Source organism: Triturus cristatus, chromosome 9, assembly GCF_964204655.1.
Source record: "Triturus cristatus chromosome 9, aTriCri1.1, whole genome shotgun sequence".
In the NCBI taxonomy this organism is placed as follows: domain Eukaryota; kingdom Metazoa; phylum Chordata; class Amphibia; order Caudata; family Salamandridae; genus Triturus; species Triturus cristatus.
In genome coordinates, this window is record NC_140592.1 from 763,202,667 (window position 1) to 763,214,672 (window position 12,006).

At 40.4% G+C, this 12,006-nt stretch overlaps 1 protein-coding gene across 2 annotated transcripts in view; it reads left to right on the top strand.

Annotated features, from left to right (window-relative positions):
* The window catches only part of LOC146798805 (uncharacterized), a 105,390-nt gene that overhangs the window by 43,553 nt on the left and 49,831 nt on the right, over positions 1 to 12,006 (top strand). The window contains exon 3 of one of the 2 annotated variants that reach the window (XM_085626114.1): positions 9,466 to 9,561. The exons of the other annotated variant lie outside the window; for it this stretch is intronic. Within the exon in view, the coding sequence (XP_085482240.1) occupies positions 9,466 to 9,561 (96 nt within the window). The remainder of the gene's footprint in view (positions 1 to 9,465; positions 9,562 to 12,006) is intronic. 2 annotated transcript variants of the gene reach the window in all.

Consider the following 12,006-nt stretch of genomic DNA (forward strand, 5'->3'; position numbering starts at 1 on the left):
CTTTCCTATTAAGGGAACACTTTCTCCTGGCCGAAGTCTGATGACCACAGCTTTTCCTCTATGAACTGGTATGAAGTGCGCAGACTCCCAAGAAACACTAGAGGCAAGTTAGCTACTTCATGGTTTCATAGTGTAGCACATAGAAGTAGTCTTTAAGGTGATAGGTTACCAAGGACATTCAAAACATGCTAGAAATATTCATATTATTCTCGCTGTTAGTGACATACATTAGTGCTGTGTTGGACCTGGCCCACTCTGCAGAGTCACCCCCCAAATTTTTGCCTTTGCCCCGCATTTTTTCTGAATTTATTTTTGTTGGCCACAGGACTTCGTGCACTTTACCACTGCTAACCAGGGATAAAGTGCTTGTGCTCTTCCCTTTAAACATGGTAAGATGGTTAGATTGGTTTACACCGGATAAGCAAATTTAATTTTCTTATAAGCCCCTTCTAAAGACGAATACCATATATTCAGGGCCTGCAAATTAAATGCTACTGGTGGGTTTTCCAGCCCGTATTTGGCCACCCACTAAAGTAGTCCCTTAAAACACGTCCTGGGCCTGTCATTGCAGGCTGAATGCAGTTTTAAAAAGCCAATTCGACTTGACTGTGTAACCCCCTTTCCAAGCCTTAACCTCCCCTTTTATTGCATATAAGTTACCCCTAAGGTAGGACCTGGGTAGCCCAGGGCAGGGTGAATTATGATTAAAAGGTTGGACATGTACTTTTAGTTTGTACATGTCCTGGTAGTGAAAAACTCCTAAATGTATTTGTCAGTACTGTGAGGCCTACCTGTTCCATAAGTAACATTTGGTTTCCTTATTACATGTAATAAGTGCTAACTTTTGATTGGGGACAGATAAGCTTTTCATGTTTTTAATCTGTGAAATTATAATTAAAAATACTCTTTAATATTAGAGTCAGCATGTAAATTATAATTTTGAAAATGACACTTTTATAAAGTTGCAATTTTCCCGCCCTTATTATTTTGGTGCCTGTAGCCTCTCTTAGGTCATATGACTAGGTGTACCTGGCAGTTGGACTTTGTGAATTCATCCCAGACAGTCACACCATAAAGGGATTAATTGTGCCTGAATAGGCCATCTGGAGGCAGGATGGGGCGGAGCTGGGCACAGCCCCACTTACAACTGAATATGGTTCCAGACCCCTTTATGGGACTGTTAGTAACGCAGAGAGCATGGACATCACACCGACAATTATATCAAATGGGGTTGTTTGGGACTACAAGAACCTGAACTTTCAACTTCAAGGATTGGTGCACTGAACTAACTTCGGGTAACCTTGGGTGGGAAAACCAAACCTTGTAGAACTTGGCAAGAGCCATATTTTACAACACACACTCTCTCTCTCTCTCTCTCTCTCTCTCTCTCTCTCTCTCACTCTCTCTCTCTGTAAACAAGTTATAATTAATTGTCTCTGGAGCCACCTTTCCACTTATCATTGCCTAAATTAAACATATAATAGGTCCTATCATTCTGTCCTTGAAAGGCCTGAATATTGTGTGGGGTCTGAAAAGTATTAACTACATGGAGGCAACATTAAACAAATACCTAAATTAATAAAAGCAATACTTTGTATAACTAAATTAAAGGCATGTACTGATTTCTGTAATCAAACCAACTACAGTGAGATTTCAAAGCAGCACACCAAAAGAAATAGAGTTCATTTCTTAATAATGTGTTAATGGCCTTAAAAAGGGTGAAATATGTTGATATGATCTAATGCAGTGGATGAACTGCCTACAAGTTTATTGAAATTTCACTGGGGTGCACTGAATCTCTGAACTGTGCCATATGGATTTTCTTAAAAGCACAAGCATCGAAAACATAGTTTAAAAACTCGAGGAAAGATGTAAACAAAAAGGCTTCTTTAGGTCTGTTGAATGATGTGCAGTAATACTTAAAGTATATAGATATATACAAATAACTTTTCCAAGGAAAATGCTGTAGTTTGTAGACACTTACCCAAAAAGCTCTTTAAACAATTGCATTCTTTCGTCACTATTAATTACACCCTTGTCCCACAGCTCATACTCCTTTGTGCTCATGGTGGGTCCCATGCCTTACATCCATTTACCATCCCTGGTTGCCACCAAGGAGCGGTACTTCTGAGCACGTTGTTGATCATTTATAGGCACCACCTTTGCATGGGATGGGGGAGGAAGGGTATGTCCAATGAGGAAAATAGCAGTTATTAGGGTACTGTGTCTTTAGGCGTGGGGCCTCCCTTGATACTATTTCCAATTTTGCCTGACTAATTTGTTCCATGTTTTCTTTACTATTTACCTGGGCTGGATTGTTAACTGCAGCTAACTATTGATAATGTTATTGTGCAAAGTTCAAGTTTCTCCTCACTGGCAGGTGCCATATCAGATCCCATCCTCTGCTATCCATTCACTTACTTCATAAACGTATTATACAGGTGTGTAACCCACGCCCACATCCATCCACACCCCAGAGTTGTGAGCTCTGCACACAGTCCACTGGCAGGTCTTGACAACTCTCCCTTTTGCTCCATTTGATCAGTGGCCTCCTCTACTCAACAATCTAGTCATATGTAGAAAGGATGGTGAGCAGGAAACTCCTGGTTACCCCCTAGCTCAGCCAGGTATTGCCAAGCACCTACTCCAATCTGCTCTACTGTGTTACTTCAGAAAACATTGCCAATAATTTCAGGCCTACTCTACCTCAAAAAGCACCCCCTGCAACCACTGCATATTTTAACTCACATCGTCTTTATTTGTCAGGTTTAAATATTGGCTGTTAGGTTCTTCTGTGATATATTGTACAGCTGTCTGTCCCACCTTGTAGCAGGACATGTTGTGCACGTGCTTCCTCAAATGTAGGGCTAGGAAGACATATTGTAAAGGTATTTTTTTTTTTTTTTTTTTTTTTTTTTGTTTAAGAAGTTTTTATTGAATTTTTCAGAGAAAAAGAAAAAGAAAAAACAAATGATACAATAAAACAATTATTACAATATAGCGCCAAAAGAGATATTATATAAACGAAGTTGGTTTATAATGATAGGTCAACAGAAGGAAAAAAGGATCAATAATAGGGTAAATTAAGGAAAATGGCACTGGAGAATGGGATAGGAGGAAAAGAAGGGAGGAAGAGAGGAAAGACCAAAGAGGTGAGGAGGGAAGAGAAGAGAGAAAGCCAGAGAGAGAAGAGAATAAAAAGAAGAAGAATTACCGCAAGGGAGGGTGCGAGGAGAGATAAACAGTAAAAGGAAGCCAAAGAAGATCTGTTTTGATTTTTTGGGGGACAGAAGAGGAGGAAACTGAAGCAATCCTATGTTCGTCACAAATAAAATTCCACCAAGTAATTGGCGACAGTTTAGAATTATCTTTCCATGCAGACAGGATCACTTTAAAAGCTAATGCAATAAAAAGGTCAAATAACCTAGAACTAGGTAAAACAGTTTCCATATCAGGAGCTAAAGAGCCTAAAAAGATATTTACAAAAGATAAGGTTGCATTAAAGTTGAAAACTGACATGCATACATTCCAAATTGAATCCCAAAAAGATAGAACAGATGCACATTCATATAACTGATGGACTAATGTACCAGTTTCGGTAGAGCAGGACCAGCAAAGGGGAGAGGATGTGGGGGAAAATTTACAAATAGTAACAGGAGTAATAATGGCTCTATGATACAGAAAAAACAGAGATTGGGTTATCCTGGCTGCAGCCGAAATTTTAAATAATTTCGACCATAGTTTGTCCCAACTTTCAATAGGAAGAGAAAAGGATAAGTCCATTTCCCATGCATTTTCAATGGTAGTTTTAGAACGAACATTGACCTTAGATAACAATAACTTATAGACAGTGGCAGCTTTGAGTTTATGCGCCGGGAATAGAGGGTACAATGGTGAAGAGGGTGTTAAAGAAGGTGGGACTGATGGGAGAGAGTAGGTAGCCAATTGAATTTGTATAGCATTAGAGATAATAAGGTATTCCTTGTGGAAGGAGTCAGGTAGCTGATATCGTGTTTGTAATTCCTGGAAGGAGATGATAGAGAACCCATTCAAAAACTGATGGACAAAAATGATCTCCTTTTCCTTCCAGTATTTGTAATAGAAAGATCTGCCTTTGTATTTGAGAAATTTGTTATACCACAGGGTAGAGGTTAAAAAACATTGGATAGGGGATAGGTCCTTAAGGAATGTATTGCACAGCAATTCACGGGAGTATTTTAATACAGGGTGTTTAGACAAAAAGGTGCAGTTGGACATAAAAGTAACATGCTGAAACTGGAATTCTTTTAGAAGCGATCGCTCAAAGATAATCCAACGAGGCATAGGCGTATCCCCAAAGTCGAAGGCCAATGAGAAAGATTGTTTAATCAAAAAAGCAGAGTGGTATATTTTAAAATTAGGGAAACGCACACCCCCCTCTTCCTTGGGGCAAACAAGTTTGTTTAAGGCTATGCGGGGGCGTTTATTGTTCCATAAAAATTTAATACATAAAGAGTTTAATTGGGAGAAAAACGTGTTAGGGATTTTGACAGGGAGCATAGAAACCGTATAAAGAATATGAGGAGTGACCATCATCTTAATAGTATCTAGTCGACCCCACCATGACAAAAATAAGGGGGACCACACGAGGAGAAGGGATTTCAACTTATTCATTAGTGCGTTAAAGGTGAATTTAATAGTGTCCGCAATATTGGAAGCAAACCAAATGCCAAGGTATTTAATCTTGGAGGGACACCATGCAAAGGCTGTATCCGCAAACATGAATTGATAACAAATCGAATTTAAAGGAAGAACCTCCGTTTTGGTTAGATTGAGTTTGTACCCAGAAATGGAAGAGTAAAGATGGACTTCTTCTAAAAAGGGGGGAAGGGATTCACTGGGATTGGACATGTATACCAATATATCATCCGCGTAGGCAGATACTTTAGTTTCAACAGAAGCAGAGACAAAACCTTTAATATTGGGATTGGTTCGAATACGCTCAAGGAAGGGTTCCAAACACAGAATAAAAAGTAATGGTGAAAGAGGACAACCTTGCCTGGTGCCTCTGGATAGGGGAAAAAATTGAGAAAATTGGTTATTAACAAAAATACTTGCCCTCGGACATGAGTATAACAATTTGATAAAGGAAATAAAATTAGGGCCAAAACCAAACCATTGTAAGGTATGAAACATATACTGCCAATTTATACGATCAAATGCTTTTTCAGCGTCCAGAGACAAAGCAGCCAGAGGATTTTTATAATTTTTACCATGGGATAAGATATTCATGAACATTCTAGCATTATCGGAAGCCAGTCTACCTTTGACAAAACCCACCTGGTCCGTCTTGATCAGAAGGGGTATGATAGAATCAAGTCGGGATGCAATAATCTTAGCGAAGATCTTGCAGTCGTAGTTGATAAGGGAGATTGGGCGAAAATTTTTACATAAAGAATGGTCCTTGTCAGGCTTAGGGATAATGACGATCAGGGCATCCATAAAGGAGCCTGATGCTTTCGCATCAGCAATGAAGGAATTAAACAGCTGCAATAATTTAGGGGCAAACAAAGATTTGAAAGTACAGTAAAACTCCACCGGTAATCCGTCCGGGCCGGGGGCTTTTGATTTTTTTAAAGCTTGAAGGGCGGTAATAATCTCTTGAAGGGTAATATCCGCCTCTAAGGCAGAAAACTAAGCATTCAGAGATGGGGGAGCGGGAAGTCCAGAAAAAAACTTATCAAGATTATGAGAGGAGGGGAATGTATCATCTGAGTAAAGAGATCGGTAGTAGTCCTGAAAGACCGCTGCAATTTCTTCATCAGAGGACACCAGATTATTGGTGGATTCATCCAAGATAGGACCAATGGTCTTACGTTCAGAGCGAATTTTTAAATAATTCGCTAGCATTTTACCTGCTTTATTTTGCCCTCCGTGAAATTTAGACTTAATTCTAAGTAAAACATTGCAGGCATCAACAGTGGCAATTTTGTTGAGGTTGGTTTTGGCTGTAATTAAACTCCTAAGTGAATCAGCATTTTTGGAGGAAAAATAGTCATGCTCTAATTTTTTCAACTGTTGTAATTGGTCTTTGTACTTTTTTACATTGGCCTTTTTCTTCCGGGACACAAAAGAAATAGTAAAAGCACGGAGAGCCGCCTTAAAAGCATCCCAGTTGTTAGAGGTGGAAGTGTCTAATGGGTTGTTAAAGGTGAAAAATTCATTAATAAAGGAGGTGACTTCTTTAATATAAGTTGTATCAGAAAGTAGGTGAGTGTTAAACTTCCAGCGATTATATTTGGTGGAGGTGAGTGAAAGGTCGAACATAGCATAGACAGGGGCATGGTCTGAGATAAAAATAGAGCCAATTTCAGATTTTTGGATACAAGGAAGAAGGGATTTGCCAATCAAGATATAATCAATTCTGGATCGGGTTTGGTGTACATTAGAAAAGAACGTATATTCCAACAAATCAGGGTTACAGGTTCTCCAAACATCATACAATGGGCGAGAGGCAATGGCCGATTGAAAGGATTTATGGGTCTTATCCGGTTGAAATTTGTACTTAGATAAGCGATCCGAGAAAGGATCCAACCATTGATTAAAATCGCCTGCTACAATAATATTGGGACAGTCAGCTGTGGAGAGGAGAATTTTGATATCATTCCAAAATTTTGGATCTGGTTTCACAGGGCCATAAATGTTTAGCAAGATTAACGTTTTATTGTGCACAACAACCTTGGCCATTACCCATCGACCTGCGTCATCATTTTGAGAGGAAATAATTTGCACAGATAAAGTTTTGTGAAACAATATGGCAACCCCCCCCTTCTTGTCAACAGCAGGGGAAAAAACAACTTGGCCTACCCACTGCCTTTTTAATTTCAGTGATTCGACGTCATTGCAGTGAGTTTCTTGAAGAAAAGAAATTTGGGAATTAAGCTTAGATAAATGAGAAATTACCTTTTGTCTTTTAACCGGGTTTCCAAGACCACGAACGTTCCACGTAACAAAATTACACATACGCGAGGGTCAGGGGAATGTGATACACATGGTGTGGAAATACTTCGGAGACACAACGACACTGAAAGACAAAATGCACATAAGGGTTACACAGGGGAACAACAAAACATAAAACCACCTTATTAAGAAGGATCAACAAGCCTTTGACAACGAAATAAATAAAAGGAAGTCCAAAAGCACCATAATCATGAAGAAATGAAGGGAAAAGAGCAAAGAGGAAACATGGAAAAACTCGAAAGAAGAAGAGAGAGACGCACCGACCAAAGGAAGACTGAAATAAGAAAGAGCGCGAAAGAGCAGGGAAGGGAAAGAAGGTGAGCAGAGGAAAAAAGCATAGGAAAGCAAAGAAGGAAAACAGGTCAAGGAAAAGAGTCCGGACCTGAAAGACATCGATAGAAAAGTAAAATTGGAGCGTGATGAGACCGGAGAGAAGACAGCGGTATAGTTCACATGGGTACAATTGGAAGCAGGACATAACGTAGGAAATCATATAGCGGGAGCAAGATATGAGAAGGGGAAGAGAGAATTTGAACAGGAATAAGCAGTAACAAAGAGGAAGAAACGTGATTAACAAATGTACAGTAAGCAATAAGCACTAAAACATATGGAAAGCTATGTATAAGAGGAATCTAAGGTAACCAGAAAAAAGCTGTTAATAGCTGTTAAGAGCACTACACAGAAGTAGCAAAAAAGAAACGTTCAATGATTTGTGTCCATATTCCGAGAGGAGATGTTATTGAGAAACAGCTTCAGTTTTCCCGGGTCATCAAAGGATCTCGTCTGGCCGTTGTGGGTGATCTTGCAGATGGAGGGATGAAGTATACCATATTGGACGTTCAAAAGCCTCATTTGTGGACGCAATGCAAGAAATTCTTTGCGACGAGCATTGGTCGCATTGGAGACATCTTGTGAGATAAAAATATTATGTCCAGACCACGATAGGTTACGTTTGAGTTTAGCTGCTTTAAGAACAGTCATGAGTTCTGTGAACTCCAGGAACAGCATAATAATACCACGAGGTTTGGTGGAATTCGGTTGAAGGCGGCCTAAGCGGTGGGCTCTTTGTATATTCAAAGGTGTAGATGACTGAAGGCCCAAGAGGTCATGAAGGAATTTTCGAAGGAAAAGCAACATATCAGGACCCTCAATATTCTCTGGCAAGCCAAAAAGACGGAGGTTGTTCCTTCGATTACGATTCTCCAAGTCCTCAGTATGAAGCTTCAATTTATGAATCTCCTGTTCCAATAACGGAATTTTTGTGGTAACATCTTGAACGTCACTGACGCGTTGTTCTAACTCAGTCACCCTACCTTCCATGACGATCCATCGGTCCTCAATTTGTTGCAATTTTTCGTTTGTGGCGGCCATAAAGGGTTGAAGACCACGCACTTCCTCTAGTATGTTATCCAAAACTGGGCTTTGTGATGAAAGAATAGGCGAGGGCGGGTCATTCTTCAGCCTTTTAGGCTTTGCGCCAGAAGAAGACGGTTTATTTGGAGGATGGGAGTCATTAGACATCTTGGCAATTTGACGAGATGCTTTTTTGGCGGGAAAAAGTACACGGAATAATCTCATACGCTGTACGGTTTGACAGAGATACTCACAAAGCCACTACAGCATCACCTTAGAACAAAAAGAGAAAGATACACAAAGCTGCAATGCATCCAGCCTGTGGCTCTGAAGATACCGGAACGTAGGGGTTAATCACGGCTCCTCTGAGGAAAAGACAGAATTATGGGACCTTCTCCGGGGAGAGAACGATATGGAACAAGCATGGCCAGGGGCTACTGGCGACTGTTGAACTTGGAGCAGACTCCCTCTCGAAGAGACATGAAGCAGTAAAGCATCAAAGCATGACTGGATCCAGGAAATGCGTGCGCGGTGTTTCAGGAATAGAATGCCGGCGCCTCGATACAAAATGGCCGCCGTCGGGCATTACCTCAGGAACTCAAACCGCCACGTCTCCGAGGGATAGGAGTGGAAAAAACAACCAACGAGGAGCAATTCAGAATCACGCCATGTTCCGCTGGTAAGTTCTTCTGGAGACAGTGCCCGTAGCTCGCTGGGAAGCCTTCCACACAGCTACACAGCACCGCGTCCGAGCGGAGCTAACGGAGATCCGCCATCTTCCCTCGGCGTCCAAGCCACGCCCCCCATATTGTAAAGGTATTGTGTTCTGTTTCTCTAATCATGACTTTTTTGCGGTTGACGCATTTGATGTCCCTTCTCTTGAATAGGTTTCCATTTTGTAGAGAACGGTTTACTGTGTAGCCCTCTGTGTTTAGAAAGACTTCTTTTAATCCCAGGGGTAGATTACACCTCACGCCTCTCTCTATTCCTGTACACAGTTAATATTTCACGGCAATGCGGTTGACAGTTTTGCATCTTTCTTTAAGTGTTGAGTTCTTGACCCTATTTTGTTTACTGTGATTGTACTCTCATGCATAGTACATTCAATTTCAGGCTGTCCGGTTATTACATCTGTATTTTCACTGAGAATAAAGCAGGAGAATGAAAACTGTCTACAAAAGAAGACCGAACCAGAGAGAAAAGTGTCAGGTGAGTTTGTCATATGTGACCGGGTTGTTACTAGGAGCAGATGCGGGGGTGAGCGCTCAGCAGCTGGGGAGATTCTGTTTAATTGTTTATAGATCTACGGCATGAACTATGGCAAAAATACTGCCTTTAGGAGGACTCTAGGGCTATATCAGGTTTCTAAATACCTTTGGAACGTGTGAAAGTCGGTGACAGAAGCGGTACCTTGTATCATCTATTTAAATTTGTAAATTGTTTTCCATTAATCAGATCCAGCTCTCTCAAGAGAACCTCTAGAATTTGGTGGCAAGTTAGACAAGGGACCGTCTTATACAATTCACCCCTGCCTCAAAGTACACCCTCATACAGTTCAGACTAATTAGCACAGTGTGTGATAAGTCAATACCCAGTTTTCATAGACGTTCAATCCTTCTTTTCCTGGTGACTTTACTGTCTAATTTGAGCTTGCAAACAACTAAGCTGTCTGGTTTCTGTAATGAGCGTTTAAGGGCATATTCATTCTCATTTTGCAGTTAGAGGGCAGTTATTTGTGAACCGATTCAGTCAAAAGCAAGTATCTGAGTTTTTCTGCAGTTCTAAGTTTCAAAATCTAAGTTTATTGAATGCATATATAAGAAAAACATCAAAGTAACATGAGGTACAATATCAAAAAATACATCGTGAGGGGTATCAATAGTAGCATATAAGCAGGAAATTACAAGAAAATTACATTTATGGCCATAATAAAAAATAGAAACAGGCTCAAGAACTAATAAATATAAAACTAGAACGAGTATAGATAGAACAAAAACAATAAAAATATTAATAATCACAAAATCATAAAATTCAAGGGGGCTGAGCAACTTCTTGCATACAAGGGGCAAGAGCAAAGGATTTTTTAGCACTATTATCTAAGAAAGACGTAATGGGAGACCATATTTGTAGTCTTTTCTTGGAAAGAGACAGGAAATACAAAGGTCGTGTCTAGTCTGTGATTGTGACAAACAGAGTACCACCAGGCTAAGTACGAGAGTTTTGAGGCATCTTTCCAGTTTTTTATCATCTGCTGAAAAGCTGCCGATAATTTGCGATTGTGTTTTCATGCTAGCCCAAACAGTGGAAAGGCTACCAAGAAAGATGTTTGTAAAAGAGAGGGGAATGGTAGTACCGAAAATTGTATTCATTTGTAACCAGACTTGTATCCAAAAATGAAGAACCTGTGGACTCGAAAAAAGTTAATTTTTAAGATCTGCTTGTGGAAGTGAGCATGACCAACAAGTAACAAGACTATCGGGATGCATTTTGTGTAAGGAAACCAGTGTTAATAGGAGTCTGTTGTAAATAAAAAAGAGAGTTTGTGTGGTACTAGCCGCTCTGAATGACTTTCTAATTTTCATCCGAATCTTGTCCCAAACAGGAATGGCCCAATGCATACCAAGGTCGGCGTCCCATGAAAGCTCAGTCTTTGTTTTGGGTCTTTCAGTGGAAGGGTGTAATAAGCGAGTGTGTAGAGTAGATGCTTTGGGCTTTCTGCAGTTCTGAGTCTGGCAACTGTTTAGATTCTATTTGGTGATTCTGGTTGGTGTTCATAAGGGGCAGATGAAGCCAAATTGCTTGCAGTGTAAACAAGGATTTCAAAAGGTCAGAGCGTTTCCTGTGTGTTAATAATAATAAAAAAAAGTGTTAATTTTGGAGCTGCCAACAGACTATAATTAGGTGTACCTCTGCGGCTAGCTGGTAAATAGCACAAAATCAAATGTTTCTTCCTCCAGCAAATTGGAGCTGCAGAAAACTGCCTACTACTTGCAAGTCACAACATCTATCCGCTCCAGAAGCATGAAAGGCCGAGTCTCTAATTCTCGGAAACACTCATCTGTAGGTAGTGCATGCTCCTCGGGCTTCATCTCTCTGGGATTGGAATTGATAACCTGCAGAATGCATTTATAATGTCTATGCTGTCACATTAACAAATTGAGCTGACTTGATAGCAGCAGGCTCAAAATACAGGAAAGGAAGACGCATGTCTAAATGAGCCCTACTCGTGTTTCAGAGGTTTCGACTTATTGGAGAATGGGCTATTTCCAGACACACCAAAGCTACAGAGAACATGTAGGGCTGGGATTGAGTTAGTCACTTGAATGATGTTTACTAGTAATGAAATGACCCCCTTTATTTTATTCATAGTATGGCGACTCAGTCAAGCATACCTCTTATGTGACTGACATTCCCTCTCCAATAGTCACCTTTCATTGTAATACTAACCACTTCAGTGTTACCATACTCACTGCAGAAAGATGTCTGCCCTTTAAACCCTTGTTTAGCTCTCCTCTTCCGTTATGGCTAATGGGGTAACCCAGTATCCCACAGAGCCTGGGTAGTAGTAACCCGATGGGTTATGCCATACAGGTGGCCCATTCCTAGTTAAACAGGAAAACAAAGAGGTTTATAAAAGTAATAGTGTACTTCCCT